General features: G+C 37.3%; 2 protein-coding genes across 4 annotated transcripts in view; one reads left to right on the forward strand and one right to left on the reverse strand.

Annotated features, from left to right (window-relative positions):
- The window catches only part of LOC128025871 (signal-induced proliferation-associated 1-like protein 2), a 105001-nt gene extending 83190 nt beyond the window's left edge, over positions 1 to 21811 (reverse strand). For 2 of the 3 annotated variants that reach the window (XM_052612446.1, XM_052612448.1), the window contains exon 1: positions 21651 to 21800. The gene's annotated coding sequence lies outside the window, so the exon portion shown is untranslated. Of the gene's footprint in view, positions 1 to 21650 lie in introns of all 3 variants that reach the window. The other variant, XM_052612447.1, reaches the window with a different exon arrangement.
- A 716-nt stretch (positions 21812 to 22527) lies between these two features.
- Positions 22528 to 26142, forward strand: map10 (microtubule associated protein 10). The gene is made up of 2 exons (XM_052612449.1): positions 22528 to 23534; positions 24508 to 26142. The coding sequence occupies exons 1-2, from the start codon at positions 22661 to 22663 to the stop codon at positions 25905 to 25907; spliced, it is 2274 nt and encodes a 757-aa protein (XP_052468409.1). The 5' UTR covers positions 22528 to 22660; the 3' UTR covers positions 25908 to 26142.
- The last annotated feature ends 721 nt before the right edge of the window (positions 26143 to 26863 follow it).

Here is a 26863-nt window from a genome sequence, read left to right on the forward strand (position 1 = left end):
GAACGGCTCTGGAGGCGATTTATAAAGATTTTGTGTTCTGAGAGCAGTGCTGGCAGCTGACAGGCACCGTTACAGGGTGTGGGCACGGGTACAAGAGGAAGAAAAACACTCGCCATCAGCTCCATTACCTGTCTACAGCAAAAGCCAACAAACTGAGAGATGAGGAAAGAGCTAAAAGCACAGAGGGAGGTTTTGTTGCTTTTGCCCATTAGCAGGAAAAGCTATGAAAGAGACTGTGACGTCGTCTTTAGAGACACAAGTGCATGACTCTAACACACTGAACAAAGCTTAAAATTCAATAAACATGACAAAAAATGCTTACATTTATATATTTTTAATTTAATTTAATTCATGCATTTAGCAGATGCTTTTATCCAAAGCGACTTACAGTGCATTCAGGCTATCAATTTTTACCTATCATGTGTTCCCGGGAAATCGAATCCCCAATAAAATTGAATTGAGATTCATTTAAAAGAACTGTTTTTTTAGAGGCTTTATTGGTCACACTGTATGTTTGTTGGTGCAAACAGAACAATGCAAAGAAATGGTCTATTTACTGTCTATATATTATTTTGTGGGGTAAAAGAATTGGTTCATAAGAGTCATTTGTTTGTGAATCAGTTCACATTGGTCGGGCTGTATGTTTTTTGTTGTATACAGAACAACTCTAGAAAAATGTCTATTTACTGTTTTTTAATTTTTATTTCATGGTGTAATTAATGTGTATTTAAATTTAGTCTTAGTACAAGGGATGCACGATATTGGATTTTGGCCGATATTCGATATGCCGATATTTTCAAAATAATTTTGCCCGATACCGATATATATACAATTTTTTCACCTGATATATTTAAACTTTAATTTTACTGAAGAGAAATATTTACTGATTCTACCATAAATGTATTATTTTACAAATGTAGACAGACATTCACACCTAAAAAACAGGTCAATTATTTCACGATGGCTCATCGGCAGAAATATTCATATCGGCCGAAACCGATGATGGTCATTTTAAGCTTTTATCGGCCGATACCGATGTTGTGCCGATATTATATTTTGGCATTAAATCAAAAAAGAGGCAGACTAAGCACAACTGAATGAAGCAGAACGGGATGTTTTGAACTTGATCTGTTTTCAACAATGGCAACACATTTACATAAACCAACAATTTAACAAACAACTGTACATTTTCAATTCACTCCATCTCAAGTACTCAGTTGATTAATCTGTTGAGTACTCAATATCAAACAATCAAAATGCACATTTCAAGTCTTAATGGTGGTTAAATTGGTGCGATGCAGTGAAGAGTTTATGCATTCGCATCTGGAGGTGAGGGTTCATAGCAGGCTGTCGAACAGCTGGGTACCAAACACAACCGACGGAGTGAACAAACAATGACAAAGAGGAAGTGGTGGCAGCTTTGAACATCTGTCACATCCCAGCAGGAACTTCCACTAATTAAAAGAGAAACTCCAACAACAGAAATTTGATTAACCAAAAACGGCTAACTTATTCTCCAAAGCCCTGACGGACCCCGTGGGGAGATGGTTTCGATAAAACTCAGAGAAGCTGACTGTTCGCCTCAGCTGCCGTCTTTCTTTTTTATAAGATCCACTTCGAAACTCTTCTGAAAGTGCCAGTGAAAACAGCTGTTCTGTGGGCATCAGCCGCGAGACGCGGGCCGGTTCTGACAAGACGAGTAGCAGATGAATCCAAATCACGTGGAAATGACCAGACGAAGCCAACACAGCCACACGGACCAGTTCTCAAACCAGTGCCAAGAAGTATCCCTGAGGACGGATGAACAAAATGAAAAGAAGGGAGATGATGACGAGGAAAAGAAAATGAGAGAAAAAAAATAAAAGAATTTATTAGTAGTTTTTTTTTTTTTTTGCATTCTACGTTTTGCAAAACTACTACTACTACTACTACTACTACTACTACTACTACTACTAATATAATTATATAAGAACAAAATTACAATAATGAATAAAATTTTATATAATGAGAATTATATTTACATTTTTTTAAATGTAAAAAGGAAACAAAATAAATAATAATTATTATAATAATAGTATTTTTTCAAAATGTAAAATTAAAAAAATAATAATAATAATTAATATTATTAATACTCAAATTATAATCATTATTAATACTGATTTAGATAAATTATATATTTAGAAAATTATATATTTTTTGTAAAGCAAAAAAAAATTTATGATGAAGATGATTATTTTTATTAAATATAATAAAATATTATAAATATAAAATTGTATCTACTATGTTTGGTTCAGGCAGTATGAGGTTTAGAGGTAGAGAATTTGTGTCTTGAAAATGTTTCTCAATTTTACAGACACACGTGGCATATATCAGAAACTTTTAGTTTGTACTAAGAGTCCAATAATATGACAAAAACCCATCAAACATCAGCTAGGATTCATATATTCTCCTACAGTGAATAAAACCCTTATTAAAATGAATGGAGAGGAACTCACTGATATGCACCATTAAAAGAAACGCAACAAAACATGGTCTAAGTAATTTCCATTCTCTCATCCTGCTCTCGTATGGGACGGGGTGCAAAAATTCAAAAAAATTGGAAAGTGAAAGAGGGATCTAGAGAGACTGATACTTTTTAAAAGTTCCCTATTTTTTTCTGAAAAGAATCTGGCTGTGTGTGTACTTCATTGTGCGAGTCTTCCCTCAGGCTCGGTGCACTATAAAAATCCATTTATCCTTCCTGAGAGTTTGTAGCTGCAAAGAAAAGAGCTAAAGAATTGGGCAGGAGTCACGTGCCGGGGTGACATGGCTTTTCCCTTGTAAAGACTATGGGACCGTCTCACCGCCGTGGGTCCTTCAGAATGGGATCGTTCCTAATGACAGCTGAAGAGAGAAGCCCAGTACATCTGTTCCCAATATTTGCATTTCTTTGGTGAATTTTCACAATGCACCACTTGACTCGATGGATAGAGGACATTCTCATTCAGGCGTGAGAAACAAGCCCTTTGAATGAGTTTCTCTTACACACTGTGAATCGACAGATCAAGTCACATGCATTCGCCATTTTAAAAAACGAGAAAATAAATATGCAAAATAAAGTCACATGAATTCACCATCTTAAAAAACGAGAAAATTAAAATGCAAAATAAATGAGAGAAGTGGTACAAACGGAGGATTCAATAGTTACGTGAGCCAAATGTAGTGTGCCATTTTAGATAATTTAATTAATAGTGCATCGAAGTATCTAACATCAGTGGCACTAAACGGAATTGCAACCATAATGGCTCTTTTCAAACAGGTTTGGCGTTTGGTCTTACCAACAGAAAGTCCCAGACAGTGTGTGCAATTCAACAATAAAAATACTCCCTCTCTGGATCTAATTATTCGGCTTCTCTGCTGATCACATGAGCTGGTGTCTTTCCTCCGCTCCTCCTGTGAAACGGTCTAATGAAAGAAAGTGTTCAAGGGAGGTCAACTGAATCAACACCAGTTTTCCACTGACTGCTGATACGACCTGACATCAGAGCCCTGGTGGTGAAGTCACCTCTGACCTTACGAATCCATCCTAGCTAATAATACAACGAGACACAGCGCCGAACCTCAAATACAAAAAAAAAAAACAGAATGGGAGTCTAAAGACTTGGATAAGAGAACTGCCTGCATGATTTGCATTAATGATAGATAGCCAGACAGATAGAACAATAGAGCAACAGAATGATAGAGTGACAGTTAGAATAACAGATAGAATGCTACACTAATAGCAAGTTTGTTTACAGCACCCAGAGTAGAGCTTACAAGGCCCTCCCCCATCCTGGCACCTCAGACCACATCACTGTCATGCTAATGCCTGCATACAAAGCGCTTGTTGAAGTTACCAAACCAGTACACAAACAGATACAAGTGTGGCCGGAAGGGTCGTCAGAGGCTCTTCAAGACCGTTTTGACACCACTGACTGGAATATGTTTAAGCAGGCTGCCACATACAATAACACCACAGACCTCCAGGAGTACTCAGAGACTGTCACTGCCTGCATCACCAAGTGCATTGATGATGTAACGGTAACAAAAACCATCACTGTCCGGGCCAATCAGAAGGCACAATGCATGCAAAGCTCGGAGACGAAGGAGACTGTTGTTGACTTCAGGGGAGTGCACATTCAACATGTTCCTCTGACCATCAACGGTGCAACTGTGGAGAGGGTGAGCAGAACCAAGTCCCTGGGTGTGCACATCACAGATGACCTCTCCTGTACCGACAACACCGCAGGACTGGACAAGAAAGCACAGCAGCATCTCTACTACCTTCCAAATTCTGAGAAGAGCCAGAGCCCCATCCCCATCACCTGCACCTTCTATAGAGGCACCATCGATAAAAGTAGAGTTAAAGATAGAAAATGTAATGGATAGAACGTCAGAACAACAGTCAGAGCAAACAGAGCAAAAGAATGATAGAGTGACAGATAAAATGACAGAGTGACATAAGCTCCTTTCACACTGCCATTCCGGCAAATACACGGGTACAGTGTTCCGGCAATTGTTCCCGGGTCGCTAGATTTTGCACTTTCACACTGTGTGCGTGCTTTCACACATAACCCGTAAAGATCCCGTAATGACACGTGACATCAGCGCGTGATATGTAATGTACGAGTCGAAAACGTTAGGCACGTTATACTTTCACTGAAGCAAGCAAACGATCTCGGCGTCAGCGCGGAAGGTGAGGAACTAACTGATCTCTGCTTCATTACAGTGTGCACATATTTTTTTGTGGTGAACGTTGATCTTCCTTCAAAACAGCCGGTAAAAGAGTCACAGAATTAGATCTGACTTTTGTTCACACAGCGCTCGTCCCGTGTTTGCTTTCACACAGAAGGCGACCCGGCAATGTTCCGGCAATATGCCGGGTCCGATGTGCAGTGTGAAAGGGGCTATAGATAGAGCATCAAAGCAACAGATAGAAAAGATGGATAGAAAAATACGGAGATAGAATGAAAGAACAAAAAACAATAGAGCAACAGATAGACAGAATGATAGTGTGACGGATAGAGTGATGATAGAATGATAGAGCAACAAAAAGCTAAATAGAGTGACAGAGCGATAAAACGATAGAGTGACAGATAGAAGGACAGAACATCAGAGCAATAGATAGAACAATACTGAGATAAAATGATTTATAATGATGATGTTTATAAGAGATTTATTAGAAGAGACTCAAACTTGTAGCGATCAAAGAGCCGTGCTTCATGGACTAGACGGGTTGATTTATGCAATATTTAGTGTTAATCGAGATTTATCGTGCAGCCCTACTACAAATATCTTGTTGAAGGGGTGGAGAAATATGCAAATATGGGAGTTCAACTACAGAGGAAATAGGATTGAGACTGGAATCAAACTATGTTCAAACCTATACGAGAACCATGAAAGTGTAGCACACTTGCTCACAGCTGAGCCACGGATTAATGACAGCATCTTCTGAAGCAGCATGCAACTCTGCAGAGCTTGTTTTTGTTCATAAAAGAGATTCTGTGTTCAAAGCTCAGACAAATCTCACGGCATAAATGTTTATATAATTCAGAGTGACAAAGAGGGAGCTTCCACCGAGGGAATGTTTCTTCCAAGCCCTCGAGACGAGATCAGTCACCAGATGAAAAATGAACAGAGAACGGTGCTTGTCCTTAATCGCAGCACCGCTGGAGCCCAACCACACACTATTCCCCTCTCCCTTATCACCTCACAGCAGGCTTCTGATTGAAGTCTGGAGATGTTTTCAATGCTTTGGATGCCTGCACGTTACCGCAGAAGATCTTCTCCTTCACAACTTCATTTAACAGCCAGAGAAAAAAGTTCCCCTGCAGATATAATAAAAGCCACTGCAGATTAATATGACATTTACAGTGAAGAAAGCTGGAGACTTGAGATTTGCTGAACCCAAAGGGGACTCATTTAAGATTTAAGATTTTTCTTTAATTATTTTACTGAAGATGTTTTTTGCATAATAACCGTTAACTGCTTGGGAAAGGACTCTCCCTGAACTCTCACATGGGTTTTCTTTAGCTGATCCTTACAGGCCTCAAATCACATGCTACCCTGAACCGGTTGATATGAGCTGTTGGGTCCAAGATGGGAACTCGTCCTACTGCTCGATACCAGAAACAAGTCCTACTGCTTCGTGAACTTCTAAACTGATGGAACTACAACATTACATTCACAAACAAGTGAGCCAAAGCCACAAGACTGCAAACTCTTATCAAGCTCACTATTTGGGACACAACCAGAGTGGGATGAAAATCAAAAGAACAGCAGTGGTTTCTGGAAAACCAAGTGGCAGCGTTGTTTTGGAACATTAGATTAGATTAGATTCGACTTTATTGCATTGCACATGTGGGTAAAAGGCATCGAAATACAGTAAACATTAGGAACTTGAAACAGTAGGAACATGAGTTTCTACCTGGCCATTAGTAGGGATGCACAAAACTATCGGTTAAAAAAAAAAAAGTAATGCATTACAATATCACTCACTAAAAAGTAATTAATTATGTTAGATGAAAGTAATGCGTTATGTTACTTTTGTGTTACTTGTGCATTACTTTTTAAATCTGGGCAGGGCTTCCTTGTTTGTTTTTAATACAAAAAAAAAAAAAATTATATTTTTGGCAAATGTAAAAGCCCATTCACACCAAAAGTGAAATGAATAAGCCTCCGGCTGAAGCAAATGCAAATTCACATCCGAAGAGAAGAGGGCACAATCTGAATTGCATGAAAAAATAGGATGCAGGAGTAGAAAGTTCTCTCTCTTCAACAATAAAAACACAATTGTTATGTTTATCCAATTTGGCGTTTTATCTAAAGTGACCCACATTGCATTCAAGGTACACATTTAATCAGTTCTTCCTTTTATTGGTATTGAACCCATGACCTTGAATTCATTTTTCAAAATATCGGGTCAACCAGCTCAACCAGATCCCTTGGCGAGAAGATCAACTGTATTGTTAAACCAGAAAGTGTATTTTACAGTGTGGTTAACCACCTAAACCTGTTTGGCCCAGCTAAAAGCCCACCATGTTTCAAAACACAACTACGACTTAATCTAGTTTTGGTTTATATTATTCAGCACTGATAACCAGTAGTTAGTAAGACTAGAAAAACTGCAGGTGGCTATGCAATGACAATCAAAGCGATGAATGTTTTTCATTTGTTTGTTTCATTCCCACCCGTGCAGACATGTCTAAAGACCACCATCTGCCTGTCAGGACTTAAATCTCACAAAGGATTAAACAAATTCACAATAAAGCAATATTTTATTGAAGGAAACTATGTTTGTGTCATGTGACATTTGCTATAATTACTGCACTGAAAATATGGCAACATCCCAGTGTCTGGTGCTTCAGAGATGTGGGTGTTTATGACCCCATTTCAGAGAAACCACCTCTTAAAAACATTTACTACCCATCTGAAACCCACTGTGCAGGAATAATCTCAGTCCAGATTATTATCTACAGATTTACTCATTTCTAAATTGGATAACAAGAAGGGCATTTCTACAGACGTAACAAAAGCAAATGAATTAAACTAGACTTACTTTCCTTTACTAATGTTTTAATTCAACACAAACTGGTGTTCGACCAACTTTCTTGCTTAATGTGATGTACAAGTAAAACAGGATATTCAAAATGTTTAACACCCCAATTCTTTCTGGCTTTTAATCAAAGGCTGTTTCCAAAAATCACCTCATACCTTTATATAGTGCACTATTGGAGAGTACAGCCTATTACAGTGGTGCCCAAAATCTAATTATTCAATCCCACAATGCATTGCATTAAGGAGCATACAACCAATGTAAGGCCAATACCAATAATGCACTGTGAGGGTTGTGTTGAATTAATTCCTGTATCTTGCTGTAAGTTGGCAGCCAAATGTAATTTTATACAAACTTAATTAGAGAGAGATAGAAAGATAGATGGATCGAACATTATCCCTTACTTAATGCACATAACACAAGTTGACATCCTCTCGGCAATCTGCTCTCAATAACAGTGGCCAAAAGACCAAGAATCTGGAAGTGCTACAAGATAATGTTATCAAACACTGTCAGGTAATCAAATGTAAAATGCATCAGTTGGTTTCCAATGCAGTATGAGAGACAATTGAAGTACCCGTGTCCTCTAAGCAATTGTTATGTGAGAACAATAGAGTGACCAGCATGGCAGGACACAACCGGAAATAAAGGCCAATTTCCTTCACACGCTTGTTAAAAGGCTCTTTCAGAGAGTGACAGCTCTTTCCTGTCAAAATCACTTATATCCTGTAAACAAGAGTCCAGTGATGTCATGAAGGAGTTGGCATTACGTTCAGTGAAAACTTTGTGTTTCTACCAATTGAATTGTAACATGACAAATTAGTCCATCTGCCATCAATGGTTCAACCGTAACGTTATAAAGTGATGAGAATACATTTTGAAGAAGAGCGTAAGCTGCCTGCGTTCAGCTCATATTCTCCAAAATGGTGCTTTGGTGATGCAGAGAGACACGGAGAAGCACTAAAACAGGTCTAAAAACTTGTAAGATCATGTTTGACTAAAATATTGTTTATTGCCAAGCTCAGGAGATTGTAGTTTATTCATACACTGACAGAATCCACATTTAAAGAGGAGATATCTTTAGCCAAAAATCACAGGGAACTCCAAATAAAGCATTTGTGAAGATCTCTGTTAGTAAAAGAAACATGAATCAGGTTGGATTTAGTCGCTTTTATTCAACACAATGTTGTTTCCAGAAATCAGGTCAGACCACACTGCTGCTGAAATGAGACAATCGCTGACTTTATCAAACGACTTGTATTCATGAAATGGTCATCAGCGATTATATGCTGTTACAGGACGTTTCTGGGGCAAGAGAAATGATGAGATAAGCTTGGAAGAGGGCAGAACTAACAATGCAGGAGAAATGCATTGAAATGCTCTGAAATGTCATTGCACGATGCAACCGAATTAGTTAAATCATAGCTTTCACGCATCACTAAATGAGCTCTGACCTGCGACGGAGACACAAACTGGCTGCTGCACTGACAGAGAAGGTTAAACACAGAACTGCTTGATAAGTGACTCTCTAATTAAGCTTAATTGGCCTTCATTAGTTAAACAGGAAAGGGAAACAACGCTTTTGAGGACAAGCCCAGCACTGAAAACAAACGGGAGACATCGATGGCCCTGAATAGAAACATTTTACCTCCCATGCGACAATTACGGTAACTAATATATTAAACACTTGAGAGTACTCTATAAGGGCTCCTCAAGAAGTTGACAGCATTGGGGGATTTACTGGTTGTAACTGGTTATTTTGGGAATGCAGACCACAAAGTATATACGGTTTTAAAGGGGTCATGAAATGAGAAACCAAATTTGCCTTGATCTTTTGGAATATAAGAGGTCTTTGTACCATTAAAACGTCCTGCAAGTTTCATAGCTTAAGACGTCCTCCCCATTATAAACGAGCCATTTATTTAATCAAGCTCTAAATACAGCTCGTTCTGGATCCATGGTAAGAAGTGACGTCACGGTGCGAAGTGACGTTCCAACCATTTGCATATGACCGCCTCCAGCACAAGACAACTACGCTCATTTCGGATCGTTGTCGCGCTGCGCGCCTCACAAGTGTTCAGTCGACGGACAGCGAGTGGGTCTGTGTACAGGAAAATTACAATGCCACGCAGATGTGCTGTTCCTGGCTGTGGACAAACAACATCTTTGAATACGCTGCCGAAAGATCCTGACGTCAGGGAAAAATGGATGCAGTTTATTTGTATAAGAGAATCTTGAAAATATGTCGCCTTTCTAGTAGGCCTACATGTAATAGAAGATTAAAAATGTTGCCTTATCAATGCTGCATCTTCAAATATGGCCTGTGCATGCATTTTTGTCCGCAGTACACCCTATCATTTCATTGAAATTAGGTAAATAATGTTGAACTGTTAGCATATTAAACTATAGAATAATTATGCAACAATAAACCGTTTTCAAGTGTCTCGGGTTACAATTTTTTTATTAATTCAAAATAGTTTCACTTTCCATGTGGACACGGGCTGATCCAGTCTTCGTTGTTGTGGTGATGGTTCATTTTCCTCTGATTCCTCATCTGATTCCGGCTCAAACATATAAGGTTTTATCATTGCAAGAGCCATCGCTTCGAATGCATCACTCGCTACTAAACAGTTACGCTCAATCCGCAAATGTTCCGTCAAATGTCGTTAGCCAATCATAACAGTGGGCGTTAACACTGAACTCTTAAAGGGGAAACAACCCAAAACAGACTGTTTGAATCAAAGGATGAGAAACAGGGTGGGAAAATGTCATAATTCACTACATTTTAAAAGTTTTTTTTTTTTTAACTATAGTAATACTATAATTGCACCTAGGGGACCATAATAATAAAATAAAAAAACCCATGTCATGACCCCTTTAAAAATCGCATGTTAAAAAGGATGCAATACAACACAACACTCTGGGCCCTCATTGTGTGTCCGAGTCTTTGAATATATTATTTTTCCCAGAAATGCTACTCAATATTATTGTATTAGACACAAATATACTGGCTTTGTTTACACATGGTACTGTTTCTTTTACTCACTTTGTTGGATTTGTTGTGTTCCGTCCTGTTCAAAATCGATCGACAGCCTGGAGATACAGTAACTGTTATTACTTTTGGCTCAAACTATATGTTACAATGCAAATGAAAGGTCAATTTGAGTGCACTGCAGTGCGTGAATGTATCAAATCAACCACGTAATTACATGCATACAGAAATTTGTGCATGCACACTACATACTGCAGAAATAGTAGCATGCAAAAGTTTTCGGTTTAGCCTAAAGTACTAAAATTCTAGCTAAAGACACTCTGAACAACTGACTCAACTGTCCATGAGACCTGCACATAAACATGTGCAAAGCAAGAAAAGCCTAACTGGGTTTTACTATGATTATAGAAATGTTCAACATCAAATTATGTTTCTTTAGCCGAGAATGTCTATTCCCATGATTCTGTGCTTGTCCTTTTGTGATGCATGTTAAAGTAATTAAGCCATTCTTAGAATAAATTGCTTTATTCCCAAAAATAGTCAAAAGAACGTCACGTCAGCATTTTCGTTTTACAGGTCTATTGTTCCTGCATAAGCATGTACTGAGCTTTTGTTTCACTTGGAAATAAGTCTTACAGAAATACCATGGTACAGTGATTGTATCTGTATCAGATTACAAAAGAGATGCAATGACATTGAAAGATTTTCATATGCATGCACCATGTTGTTTAGAAGATATTTCCAATAATCCATTGGTGCATGTCCAAAACACAATAATTATTTTTTAGTAATCTATGGTTTCTACACAAAACCTAGCATTATCATGGTACATGTCCAATAACCGGGTCAATATGTATGCTTTGCAAATCAGAAGTGATAAAATGATATATAGCAAGTTTAGCAACCTTATTAATATAATACGCTTCATTAATACCAATCAGTCATCTTTGATTAACATGTTGATCAAATCAAATTCAAAAACTTGTTTACAGAAAACTGAACTTAATTGTTATATATACACTAAGTAAATATGTTAGAATTTAAACTGTTTCATAGTGCATTCTAAATAAAATTGATCTTTAATGATTCATTATACTGACAGCAGTTTCCAAAGCTCATTTTGACATAATTACTGCATTAAACCTGCTGTGATATTGTCATCTAACCCACGTGTATTGCATGAAGGATGAATCTGATTTCTAATATTGTTTTGCCCGAGGAAGGTCAGATGAAGGAGGTTAGAGCTTCAATCCATCCAGCATCAACTCCCATGAGGCTCATACTAACACAAACCATATTACCGTGACCACATTACCACACATCTGTCAAGGTTATGCTCCATTTGACACAATAATTAAAACTCCTCACCCATAAAAACAGCATTTTAAGGAGTTCATAATAAATACAAATCTAGCCCAACTAACATAAGAGCTGATGAGTTTTCATTATTACACACAGAATGACGTCAGCTTGTTTTTGAGGTTGATGCATATAAGGGTTCTTGGGATGCAACTTTTTTTTCATTGATCAAACTTTAGGCTTCAGGCTTTATTCTATACTCAAAAAATTTTTTTTTTATTACATATGTTTCCGTTTCTTGCAATGTCAAGGTCATAGATTAAATTCCTAGGAAATGTATGAAATGCATAAAGAATGTAAATTAAACATTCAATTAAATTAAATATTTAAATATTTAATACAATGTTACAAAAGAATAAAACTATTAAATATTTAAAATTTTTGCTTTGAAAAGAATTTTCTTTCCTAAGAATTTAATTTACAAAAGGTGAAAAAAAATAACATTAATCACAAACTGACTGCAAAAAATTTCCATAAAAAGTAACTGAGCTAATTTTAAAGACAAGAAGACAAAGTTGACAAACTTTATGAACTAAATTGATAAACAAGATCTAGAATCCAGAATATTACAGGCTTTGACCAGTAAGTAACCCTGCAACCACCCAGAACAGAAACACCCAAACAACATGCTGAAAATACCACTGAAAACTAAATATATTCCTTATATGATGCTTATTTACAAGAAAGAAAAAAAATTACTCCATAATGTTTTCTTCAAAAATTGGTTTAGACCCTTTTAAAGACCAATAAGGAAATTTAAGGCCAAACTTAAACACAAAAGCAACATGAGTCGCTTAAGGCCATACGGACAGGAACATATTACCCATAAACCCCTGCTCTCTTTTGTCCCAACAGGTGTATGTCTCTCTTCTGCAGCCTTCCCAACTGTGCAAACTGCACTTGACCATCTCGCTCAGCAACTGTGAAAATAGGAACAGGAAAAAGGCTGAGTCTAGAGAAGTCCACAAGCGGCCGCATGCCTCCTCTCATCCGTCACAATAGGCCAGAGGTATGTGCTCGAAATCCCTCTCATCTCAGATACGAGCTCCGGAGCACTGGGGTCAGTGTCTCAATTGTCTGGAGCCACTAGAGAAAAGCGAGCAAGTTTAACCCTCATGGCCCCTGAGTCCAGCGTCAGCGCGATTCACGACTAATCCACTTTCACTGTCTCTACTGAGTCAACAGACTCTCACCGTCCAGTCCAACGACTCTCAATCCTCGCTCACTGGGAAATAAATTAAATCTGGATGTCAAAGACTATTTCTAGTGAATAATAGGCTAAATAAAAAAGCTTATTATGATGATAAAAATTTGGTGTATGATTTACTTGTATGATTGAAACAATTTTAACTCAAAGTGCTAGAAACTTTCACAACATTTAATTAAACATGACATCTTTGAAGCATAAAGACTGAATTGTGATAAGCTAACATGATGCAAGAGAAGTGCCACCACCAACATAACATTAAACAGATCGTTAAAGATCGCGTACACAATTCAAACACCAACGTGATCTTATTCCTAAATTACTAATCAGCTGTCATGTATATGTATGAAATGGCTTAACAAAGAGTCTTTTCAACCACACAGTATCAATATTTCTGGGTCACAATTATTCAAATAATGATAACAGAAGTACGAGTTAAAAGTTTATAGTTTGGATATAAACACTGATGTGTAAGGCAGCGATTAAAACAGAGTAAATCACCTTTTAAAAGTAATTTAAATACATTTTAAATAAAGATTGATCGACTATGTTGTTAAGCCAGTACGTGGCGAAAAGGAGCTGATGAATCATTCATTCAAGAGATTCATTCAAAAGCACAAATTCATCCAATAATTAAACAAATAAATCTTAAGGGAGTCATTGATTCACTTATTCCTAAATTTATATATATATAAAAAATATCTAAATTTATCCAGACTTGTGCAGCTCTATTTTGCACACACACAGCTCTTAACTGAGTTTTTATGTTGCCTCATGGTATTCACTTGCAAATAAATGTTTAGCAAAAATAGAAAGAATAAGTATGTTTGATATCTAAATGTTTGAATTTAAAACCCACTGTAATCAAAACAGGGAATCTATAAGAATTGGAGTCGATAAAATTAAAAACGATTGCCAACCCTATAAACACATTATTCGCTCATTATTAATCAAAAATACCATCACTAAGGCGCAACAAATGATTTTGATCTTTATTTCACACATATTAGATATTAGTCAGCTTTTGCAGTTCGCTTAAATATTGAGTTATACATATTCTACACATTTTCATATAACTACAGAGCTGCTATATAGCAGAAAATCAAGTGTAATTCTAACCGAAAGTGACACTGACACCTTTTTTTTTATGTTTAATATGGTAAAGCTGCTTGGTTTGAAGCAGTCTTTTGCAGAAAGTGTAATATAATTAAACTTCACGTTACTTAAAGAAGTCCCGATTGCAGAACTGCTGCAAACATCCACAATGCTGTTATCAGATGCTTTCTTAACTGCTGCTTTCCCACATTGTAGTGTTTGTGGAAAAGTAATTTTCAACAACAACAACAACAAAAAATTTGACTGATATTGTTCGACAATATTGTTGACTAGTTGTTTCAGCCCTGATCACTATTACTATTGCTCAAACACAGGGTTCAGGTTCTTTTTTTCCATTAAGGGAAGTATTTAACTTAAGTATGTAACATGGACGATTTTCACTGAGTGAGAAAATCCCACAGTCTTAAAATGAAGAAAGGACCCAAGACACAATAAATCAAGTTATTTATTTAAAATTAGTTATTGAAAACTGGTGTGTTTTCCTACTGCTGCCAAAAGAAATCAAGCTTGAGAGACTGCAAGTTACTGTGATTTCATCCAAGGTTCACTGTAAACACTGTAAAAAAAACAGCCTAGAGAACTGACGTGGCTTTATTGAGATGTAAAACTTATTTGGCTAATTTAACACAAACACAAAACGACACAAACTACAATACAAAACTAGTTTGTCTATGCTATTGAATATTTTATCAAAGCTTTCAACCACTCTAAAGGATATTAAGCTTCAATGCAAATGTAATTTCACTGGGGGAAAAAGTATTTATCTCGAATCATATAAATAAAGTAACCTGAGCATTTACAGTATCATCATCATGTTTTGTGGGATGTGGTGATATGGACTGAACAAGAACTGATATCCGCACAAGGGTCAAATGCTACAGACTCATCTTTCCCCTCCACGAGCAGCACTCTGGGATAAACTGTGCAGGATTAAATGCATGCAAGTCATATGTCGGTCTTAGCCTACATTTCACTGAACCACGTGTGCAGCTCATAGTTCAGATGATAAATGGGTCATAACATCTCAGAGCTCTCTGTGTCACAAACATCACGACCCCTGGGCAGACGGGTCAGCAGTCCTGACCCACATGGTGCTAGCTCTGCTTCACCAGTTCTCCATTCAGACCTTCACTCTTACTTTGGTCTCAATGTTCTCCACAGAATGCTGCAGTCTGCACAAATCACCTAACAATATGAGATATGGTGCTCTTATAAAGATGTTTTCAGTCAGAAATTGGGTTTATATTAAAAATATATAATCATAAGTTAATTTCCATTTATTGGTTTCTATTTGGTATCTGTGAATTTAATACTATACAAAAATTCGGAATTATTTTATTTTTTATTTCTTTGTTTCTTAACTTAATGCATGCAACATGAATGTTTAGTTTAGTGCTGTTATTGTTAGCTAAAAGCAAAACTACTAAAACTATTTTTGTTAATTGAAATGGAACGGAAATATGTAAATATTAGACGATAAATTACAAAACAAAATTAAAAAATTATAAATAGAATGAAAATAAAACCGGTTTAAGCTGAGATTTTAAAGCTAAATAAAAATAAATGAAAGTTAAATAAAATAATTAAAAAATTATAAAAAACAAAATGAATTAAAAACTAAAATTAAAATATACAAGTAAAAGCTAATTGGATATATTAATAAATGCTATATGAATAAAACATTTAATGCTATATGAATAAAAAGCTAATTGGATATATTAATAAATGCTATATGAAAAAAAAATACCTTGATTTTTCTTAATTACCTGAAAAATCATATAAATACCTTAAATCACACACTTTAATCAAGGAAAGGTTTTATACAACTTAATGTTTTGACCTTTAGCACAATTTCATTTTGCATGTAAATATGATTACCGTGGTCATGTCAGTTTATGTTTTGACATCAAAACCAGAGAAAAACCAGATGCTTTTATTTATAAGTCTGGCATCAGTGCAGAAACAGCTTTACATTGAAAATAATAATATTCTAAATAAATCATATAGTGCCAAACCTAAATTCTCTTAAATGCACATCAGTTAAATTGTACATTCTGTCCATGTTTTGTTCAAAACCCATTAACAACATGTTCTTCCTAGTCTTGACTGGTTTGGTATTAGAGAACAATCCAGGAGAATTGCATCCATTAACACAAAGCACACTCTGGAGGAAATGTGTTGGTAATGGGCTTCCACCATCAGAAAGCATCAATCCATCAACCAACGGCTGTTCACATGAGGCTTATAGATGGTGCTTGGATTACAGCAGTTAAATCAACCACAATGCACATCCCTGATGCATGCAGGCACATAAACATACATGAGGAAAAGAAACAGGCTATATGACACAAATCCCACTGAGCCTACAAAAAGTGATTGAAAAAAGCAGTACATGAAAAATGAGCTGCTCCTTCCACTTCGGTCCCTGATGCATGAATACTGCAAGACGTCACTTGTGTGGCTGAGAAACGCCAGCATCTCTGACAACAATGCATTTGTGATGTGATTGTTCAGCGTTGAAATACTTCACTGACTGTGATGTTTGGCTCGGTTTGTCTGAGTGGCCTGACATCTCAATTTATGACACCAATGAAATGAGTTCAGTATGTTGAACAATGAAAGGGGGAAAACATTGTTTGTGCAATTTAATTGGGTGCTTATAGTGCACAAATTATCCACTTCAGCTTCATTTACTGCCAAACTCTCTTATAGACGTTTCAGTAAAGCCATGATGGCACAGACAGAAAGGGATGAGTGACAGACCAAGGAGATAACCAACTTATATTTCATCTGCAAAACATAGCATGCGTACAATGGGCCTGTGACATGAATATGCATGGCTGCAAAACACACACACACACACACACACACACACACACACACACACACACACACACACACACACACACACACACACACAATCACCTCTGTTATGCTTAAAAAACCTCTTCGCAGCATGCAGATCCACTGACTTTTTGCTGCATATTTCATTTTAAAGGGATGTTTTAAGTAACTTAGAAAACTCTTACACTGCATTGATAATGCAGTTAAAAATACAGTGGAATTTTGAAGAAAAGCATTCTGATAAACCATTAGCACTATAGCACTGTTATATTCACCACATTACTGTTCAAAAGTTTAGTTTCTGTACGATTGCCACTTTTGCTCACCTAGGCTGTGTTTATTTGATAAAAAATACAGTAACAACAGTACCAATTGTGAATTTTTTTTTAACATTTTAAATAACTGTTTTCTGTTGTAATATATTGTAAAACGTAATTCATTAATGGGATGCAAAGCTAATTTTTTCTGCATAATTTTTTCAGTCGTCAGTGTCACATGATCCTTCAGAAATCATTCTAAGATACGGATTTACTGCATTTCTTATTATGAATACTGAATACAGTTGTGTTGCTTAATGAACACAGAAAATTGATACATTTTCTTTCAAAATTCTTTGATGAATAGAAAGTTCAAAAGAACAGCATTTGTTTGAAATTTGACATCTGTTTAAAATGTCATTACTGTCATCAATGCAATGCATCCTTGATGAATAAAAGTGAACATTTCTCAATCTTAATCATTTGTACCAGCACTCAAAGATGCATTGTGGAACTGAATCCATACACAACAACAGACAAAAGGGTAAAACAACGTCAACGACAAAGCCAAAATAAGCAGTAGCAGATATTCCCTGGGCCAGTAAATCATGCGTGCAACACAAGAACATCTGTAAGAAACTCAACCAGGGCGTCTCCTTCACCCAGCTGAAGCATGAGATGCTGTCGGGGTGGACACGTGCACACTGACGACTGAATGATAGAGATACACCTGCTCAAATTTCATATGTATATTCATGTCCTCACAGCTGAGAACAACGTCAAGCACTTGAGCCAAAGATCATGATACAGAATACAGCCACAGGCATCCTATCATACAAGTCATGAGTCAAACATGTCAAACACAAAAAAGTATTAGCTGTATGCAAAATGGGCAAATTTCAACAATTTGCACATGTGGTCACATTGAGACCCTCACATCTCTGGAACCGAAGCATAAAGGGCCGTAATAATTAATGTACCAAAAGAAAAGTTTGTTGAGAACCACAACCTAAAAGGATATTAAGAAATATCGAAGACTTCTTGAGCTGCAGGCATGTAAACTTTGGAAAAATAATAATTATGGCATTCAGGCAGGAATGTTCTGTGCAATTGTTCTGATAGAGTGAAACATGATATATTTCTAGTTTCAACATTATTTGTTCTTCACATACTCCTCTTCAAAATTCAAAAGTAAATCGCTGTATGCAAAGTGACCAACATTTGGTTTTCTAACGCTGAAAATGTGTACAATTTCACAATTTGCTCACATGGGCCACATTGAGAATTTTTTTTTTTTTTTGACTTTCTTCAGAAAAAAAAAAAAAAAAATCTTTAATATGGGAAGTTTCTGAAACTTGGTTGAATTGACACAGAATGACCCAACAGCATGTTTGAGAGCCTACAAAAAGATTCCCAAAAAATCGATGTCATGATACTCGCATTTCTGCCAAAAGACAACAGTTCCCCAAATACGGTCTGACCACACAAACAGGCCCAGCAGCTGGCAGAGATCTGCTCTGATAATGCCAATCACAACTGCTGGTCATTCACAAATACGAGAGAATCAACCAGACGGCTGACTGACTACAAATGTGCATGGCTGAAGATCCATGATAGGCAATAAAAGTCAAATCAAATAAAACATTTTCTCAAATGCACCCAAACCAAAAGTTTCTGTGAGTTTCTTGTCTGTAGATATGATTCGAATCTGTCGATTTTATCATCTTCCAAGCAACATAAATCTATCATATCTCAACTACAAGACACATGATTTGATTGTTTGGGGAGCCCAAACATCTTGAATGCATCACATACTGAAGTTTCCTTCTCAAATCACTACAAGCATTAGTAATAGTGACTATTGCCGTATGAAAGGTCATTAGTGGTTGAATGAGTTGCCAGTAAACATGAAGAGCAGATGGCCTTTACTAATCCATCTTCTCTCTTCTGGTTAAACATGAAATATCCTTGTAATATGACGGCAATAAGAGCGATAAACAGTTGTCTTGGCATCCTTCTATTCCTGTCTGATGGATTAGATGCAAAGCTGAGATTCATATGTCTGTTGTCTCACAACCCTGTCATATTCAATCAGACTGGGACAACAGTAGAATGAAACATTTCCATTTCCGACACACCAAAACAATGCAAATAACCCGTCATAACACATACTGGATGGCATTAACTTGGTTCACATTAAACCAAACGTTCCTGGTGGACGTGAGGGTGGCGAGCAGCGGTCCACCTGTCCTGACAGATGCTATTTTCAAGAGAGGACTCCAAACTGAGCTTTAATTTCCTGTCATTATGTTAAGAACGCATTCAGGAGAGCAACGCAAGGTAAACATCCGTCTGCAGCCACTGTGTCATCTAAACCCAGCCATGGGAAGAAAAACTTCTCGTTTCTCTCAGGCGAACGTAAGGAAGCAACACGGAAACTTAAACATGCCAATCACAATGAAAATGCACAATTTCCTTAATTAAGTTAAGTCGAGGCATCTTTATATATAGTGCTTTACACAATACTGATTGTTTCAAAGCAGCTTCACACACAGTAATAAACAGGAACACAAAACAATCATGCTGAATTCATTTTAAAGCGCTTTCAATTTCAAAGCAGATCTGGGATTTATTTATACATGCATGCATGCCAAGCTGGTTAGCTCCTGTATGTTATTAGCATTTAATGTCGCATTAAATCAAAATGCATCCTATCTATTTTCTAAATACATGTTGATCTTAACGAGCACAATTCTTATATGCATAAGCAAATATTTAATATGCAATGCCCACATCTCAAAATTCTGTCAATAACTGTTGGATTTTACCAAATCCCAATCCTACATTTTTTTTCAATAATCCATTTCACTCAGTCTACATCACTATTTCCATTTCATCATAACTTTAACAATGCATTTTCCCCACCATCTGCAACCAAATCACTTTTTATTAGACTAAAAGTTCCCATATAGTTGACTCAGTTTTTATAGCACACTTAGCCTTAAAGAACAATGCATTTCCTAGTCTACATAGTATAAAGGCTTTCCAGTTGGATTCATCCTCAGAGACAGGCATGCAGTTTTGTTCACCAAAGACCTGAACATCAGAAGGATTTTCTCCTGTCTGTGTCCCTCACGTGACACGGCTATAAAGAAAATGCCTTTATTAACCTTGACACAAGGACGTGGCTGTGCAACTTGTCTAATCAAACATGCAATTACCAGACCATAATCGGATACGTGCGGGCTGTTCAGAAGACCGAGAAAACACTCATACTGAAGTCCTCTGAGTGACACAGCATAAAGAAGCTTGCATTAATATCCACATCAATACTAAAGCACTTCTGATGATTTCTTTGTTTAGAGCAGGATGAAAAAAAAATCACTCATTATTAACTGTAAAGAAGAACAGGCTGTTCATTCCCATACAGAAAAAAAACCATGGCATCAGATATTGTATTTTGATATATACTATGGCACTGAATGCATGCCATAATCACATACCATGGTATTTACAAAGTGGGTCAAAGAATATCATGAAATTATCATGCATGTCCAAAAACAAACATGTTGGTGTTATCTGAACAGAATGGACCAGAAACGTGATAGACCACAGCCTACGGTACTTAAAACATACTTAAATATCGTCCCAAATACAGTATCATCACATAGCAAGTAGTATACAATCTGATATTTGTTACTTTGCCACCAAACAGCAAACAGTAAACATTCACACTTGCCATAGGAACTGCATATTACTGTAAAATGAACCTGTGTTTAGTTTCAGATCACCAAACTCTTAACACTGCCTTGTTGATTAGACTAATGTGTTGGGGAAATGTGGTATGGGTGATCACTACAATAGAAAATTTGACAATAGCAGTAGATTGTTGATTCATAAGAACATTGAAGAGCCCTCTAGTGGATATCTGACAGCCTGTGTTTAAAATCAACTTTATCTTGACTGCCTTTGTGTTATTTAGAGCACATTCTCTAAGCTACATTTGAACCTGATGACTCCAGATATAAAGGAAAAGCCTGTAATAAATACAATAAAGATGCAAAATAACAAAGTGCATGTGTCTGATGCATGCATATGAGTCTGTGCTTGTGTGATATTTTCACCTGAGGTCTCAGTATTGTTTCAAGGACACAATCCAAGGGTTTATATTACCTAATCTAAAACATCTTTACTAAACTGAATGAAACTACAGGTTTTCTACAGACGCTATTGTTACAAAAGCCGCAACACAGTTACAACTCTGTCTGGTAATAGGCTACTAATCAAAAAAGTTAACCTTACCTTCTGCATTCAGAGTAAAAGAAACTCCCATAATGTGCAGATGAACGTCAGCCTCATTCCTTTAAAATACAGAGGCACTGAATTATTATTATATTCCATAGAGAGACACTGATGCTCTTCGAGCAGCTGGTACCTTCACTCTCCACTCACTCAAACCAAATACTGGCGTCTGGTCGGATCACATGAAGCCGGTCTTTGGCTCCGCCCACCGCGGCAGGTGATTGGTCGAGCTGTTGCTAAACTCCGCCCACGCAGGAATGTATATATACACAGCGGTTAATAGATTTGTCATTGAAGGTGTTTCTGAAAACTACATAATTTTCACATCAGGCTATTTTGAATAAGATTGTTTGGTCTTTGTGTTGCCTATTAAAGGACGAAATATTATTGGATATAAGATATAAAACAACAACTATGATCTGAACCTGGAGTAATAGTGGCCCCAACTGGAAGACTGAGGGAAATCATTTTTAGTCTTTAATAGAAATTCTATGGGATTCTGGAATAAACCAAACTGAGTGTTTAATGCTTTTATTGAACATTTAAAAATATTTAGTGAAGTAAATTATTAACTGTTTTTGTGGAAATGTGTAAACATTATGTTTACTAAATAAAAAAATAAATAATATTATATTAAAATAATGATCTTATATAAAAATAAATAATTAAAATAAATGATGATGCATTTAATAAAAAATGGCTACATATATATATAGCATTTTACTTCCAAACAAAGCACTACAATACGGCTTCAAATCATTTTTGAAAGGGGACTAAAGGGGACTGAAAACAACTAATAAACTTCATTTCCCAGAAACCCACGGTGTCCGTGACGTATAAACCCCGAGTCGGTTTTGTTGCTAGGCGATGCGACGCTCTCACGCACACTCGGCTTCCGCTTTCTGTTTATTTCCGTTACGTTTAATATACAGTGTAAACAATCTCTCCTCTGAAAATAATTATTTATGTATGAAATCGTTTTGTGTTAGGCTACTCTCACGCCAAGAAACATGTCATCGAAGCAAGAATCTCTCTTCTCATTGGAACTATTGATCGATTTCGTTCACTTTGACGGATCACGTGTCAATGTTTTGGATCCTGCGGTGGCTGTTCGCTTCTTAGATTTCCCAACACTGCTGATATACCAATCAAAACAAGAGCATCTTCCATCTAAATCAGGACATTTGGATATGTGCCTATCACCTGAAGCTACATCTCAACCAGACGATAGAGAACATCTCAAGTATTCCTTCCATAAAGGCAAATCGTGTCTTTTTAAAATCAGTTTGCACTCTTTAGACGCTCATCTCACGAACACTCCTCTCTACACAATGGTGTTGGATGTAAAAGATGAGATTCCCAGACTTATAGGAAGCTCGTTGATATCCCTGGCCAAAGTGATGGAGAAAATCAAACTGGATGTTGAAAAACACGGTATTGGCCACCCATCCGCTTATGGAGAGAGATTGACCACACCGATATGCAATCTAATGGGCAAAAGCATTGGTGTTATCTCTCTGGCGTATAAGATTGTAAGTCTAGGAGCTCATTTGATTCCTCACATCCCAGAAAACAGAGTCTATGTAGTCGGAGGGGCCCTTGGAAAAGGAGAAAAACACTTAAAAGACAATGGAAACGAAGAGATGCCACCCAAAGTATCTGAGAAGCATCCTGGGAGTGTGCTTTTACAACACGTGAACCTTAACGGACAGTCTAGCGATATAATGATCTCCGAAGAAAAGCAACCAGGGGTTCCAGCTTTTACTCAGACTGAACCGGCACAACAGAGGGTCTCGTGGTCTGAAGATGCACAGGAATACACCACATTCTGCCCTCCACCTCTGTTTTACTCCTCCAGCATGAAGAACCAACCACGGAGGAAAAGTTGGTTGAAAACCCCTTCGCACACAATCTACTTCATGCATCTGTCGTCTGATTGATAGTTTAGACTGTATTAGCAAGTAAAGGGTCTTTTAATTGTGCACATGTAAACCTTTCACGTCTTTTTACTGTGAAACCTTATTTTGATGTATTTTTTATAACTTGTACATCATTAGTAATGTTTTAAGACGAACACTCATACTGGACTGAAGCAAATTAGATTTACTTGATTATCATTATTTTTCAGATATGGGTAACACTTTAGAATAACGCCCCACTAGTTAATGTTAGTTAATTCATTAATTAACATGAACAAACAACGAACAATACATTTATTACAGTATTTATTAATATTTGTTATTGTTAGTTAATGAAAATACAGTTATTCGTCGTTAGTTCATGCTAATTCACAGTGCATTAACTAATGTTAACAAGCACAACTTTTGATTTCAATGCATTTTATGCATTAGTAAAATGTTAAAATTAACATCCACTAATATTAATAAATGCTGTAGAAGGATTGTTCTTGCTTAGATCATGTTAACTAAGTAGTTAACTAACATTAACTAATGGACCGTTATTCAAAAGTGTTATCCAGATGTGTTTATTTGTTCATCTCTCACTCCAATGTTTTGCACCCACACTAAGCATTTAAATATAATCTCACTCATATCATTGAGAGATATAAAGTGACTACTGATATTTATATCATTGTATGTCATGTTAAGTAGTAAGTTCTCATTGGTTTATATTGAAAGCATTAGAATTTCATATTTTTAGTCATAAATATCAGCATCAAATTTCATATTTATTTATTTTTGGGGGCCTCTGAAGAACATCGAGCTGTTTTTTTTTCTCTCCATATTCTCACTATATACAGTACATATGAGCCAGATGATGCATCAATTATGATACTCAACAAAAAACACATGCAAACTGTTCCATTTCAAAACATAACTTCTATTTCCTATTTCAGGCTTCACAGGGTTATTTGAAGCAATGGAGAGCCTTGATATAGAGGATCCAGAAGATGGAAATAATGAAGTCGAATCATCTGATATGTGTGATTTTTCTGAGATGATGGCTGTAAAGGCAGATGGATCGAGCAAGTTAACCTCAACTCCGAAGTCAAAGCTGCATAAAGAGACGGACTCAGCTTCATTTGGGGATGTTATCAGACAGTTACCCCTGCTGAACGCTTTACTAGTTGAACTCTCACAGCTGAACGTCCAGACGGCACAGCAACAGCAGGCTTTATCAGTTCATCCTAACCTTGCGTGGCTGTACACATCAGCACAGGAACCATCAGGAGCTGCGAATCAGACAACAAACCCTAAACAGAGACTTGATCAATGCAAGGTGAAAGCAGTAAAGAGAAGCAAAGAAAAAGTGCAACCTAAGAAGACGCTTAAATACGGCTTGACAAACACTTTTCGTCTCCGACTCAAACTGGTCAAACGAGGTACCAAAATGCACGAATGCATCGAATACCAGGATGCAAAACAGAACCAGCCATCATCATCCTCTGACCATAAACGTGTTCCTAAGACAGCTAGAAGAGGTGTTTGTTCGGATGAAACTGTGAAAACATTAATAAGCAGTTTTGATATGCACCCGACGCCAACTGAAACTCCAGTAAAATCACAGACAAGATCAAGTATCAGAAAACACATCACAAATGCACCAAATGAGGAGCGTCATGAGAAAGACAAAAAAGTTAATATCCCAAGTCAGGATTCAGAGCGCATTGACCAGCATTCAGCTTCATCTATTCAAGGTTCAAACTTTAGCTTCCAGAGAGGAGATAGCAGAGCAAAGACGAGCTTGAGTAATGGCTCCTACGGACAAGAAGAGTATCAGGATGACTTCACGAGCCTAAACACAACTGAGGGATACTCACCCAGTCCAGAACCAAGCAGACGTACAAGACACAGCGGTTCGAGCTCTTCAAGCGCCTCTCATCCAAACAAAGGTCTGCCTGTTCCTGCCAAAGCGGAGAACTCTCCCCAACGTGCTCTCAAAAGCACACACATCATCCGACCGCGTCTTCAGACCTCCGCTCTGAGTCTGTCTTCAGATGAGGATGAGTCCAGACGTCACAGGCCTGGATCGCAGAGCAGTGGACAGAAGACTCCATCTGTGCGCAGGACATTTGGAAAATCGGAGAGCTTTGACAGTGACACTGGTGATAATGGCATGACATTTAGCCGGGTGTCAGAGGACTCAGATTCAGCTGCTAATAACTCGGTGCTAAAATCCACTTCATCTTCAGAGAGTGATGAGGAACGGGATGAACTGGGCTCTCTAGGACTGGACAAGAAATACCGTCACATTTCCCAACTGGTGATCAACAAACTACCAGGCTACACGCTGTGATTAGACCATGTGTTAATCTAATAGTGCAAATGAGTTAACGCCAGAAACTAGTGAACATCTGATTTATTAGTCGATATGAATAACATGTTTTTTTGAGTGTGTGTGGTCATTCTGTTTGAACAAATGCAGCTTTTGATATGTATTTAAGAAATGGTATTGTTGGTTCATATTTCATAATTTGTGAAACGGCAAATAAACAATAATTTGTCACCGCAATAAACACACAGTTGTTAGAGCATTGAATCCATCCATGAAATACTAGAGAACTAAGCCAATAGTAGCGCTGGCGGTGTCATTTGATTTGGATGGGAACTTTGGATTGTGAATCATTTGAGTCATCTTGGAAGTTCAGAACGTGATTCATTTGAGTCATTTTGGGAGTTCGTAACGGGATCGCGAATCATTTGAGTCAGTTTGGGGATCGCGAATCATTTGAATCAGTTCGGGAGTTCGTAGCGGGATCGTGAATCATTTGAGTCAGTCTGGGAGTTCAAATCGGGTTCGCGAATCATTTGAGTCAGTTTGGGGATCGCGAATCATTTGAGTCAATTCGGGAGTTCGTAGCGGGATCGCGAATCATTTGAGTCAGTTGGGGATCGCAAATCATTTGAATCAGTTCGGGAGTTCGGAGCGGGATCGCGAATCATTTCTGTCAGTTTGGGGATCGCGAATCATTTGAGTCAGTTTTGGAGTTCGGAGCGGGATCGCGAATCATTTGAGTCAGTTCGGGAGTTCAAAGCGGGTTCGCGAATCATTTGAGTCATTTTGGGGATCGCGAATAATTTGAATCAGTTCGAGAGTTCGTAGCGGGATCGCGAATCATTTGAGTCAGTTTGGGAGGTCGTAGCGGCATCGCGAATTATTTGAATCAGTTTGGGAGCTCGTAGCGGGACCGCGAATCATTTGAATCAGTTTGGGGATAACGAATCACTTGAATCAGTTTGGGAGTTCGTAGC

The sequence above is a fragment of the Carassius gibelio genome, chromosome A13 (assembly GCF_023724105.1).
Source record: "Carassius gibelio isolate Cgi1373 ecotype wild population from Czech Republic chromosome A13, carGib1.2-hapl.c, whole genome shotgun sequence".
NCBI lineage: Eukaryota > Metazoa > Chordata > Actinopteri > Cypriniformes > Cyprinidae > Carassius > Carassius gibelio.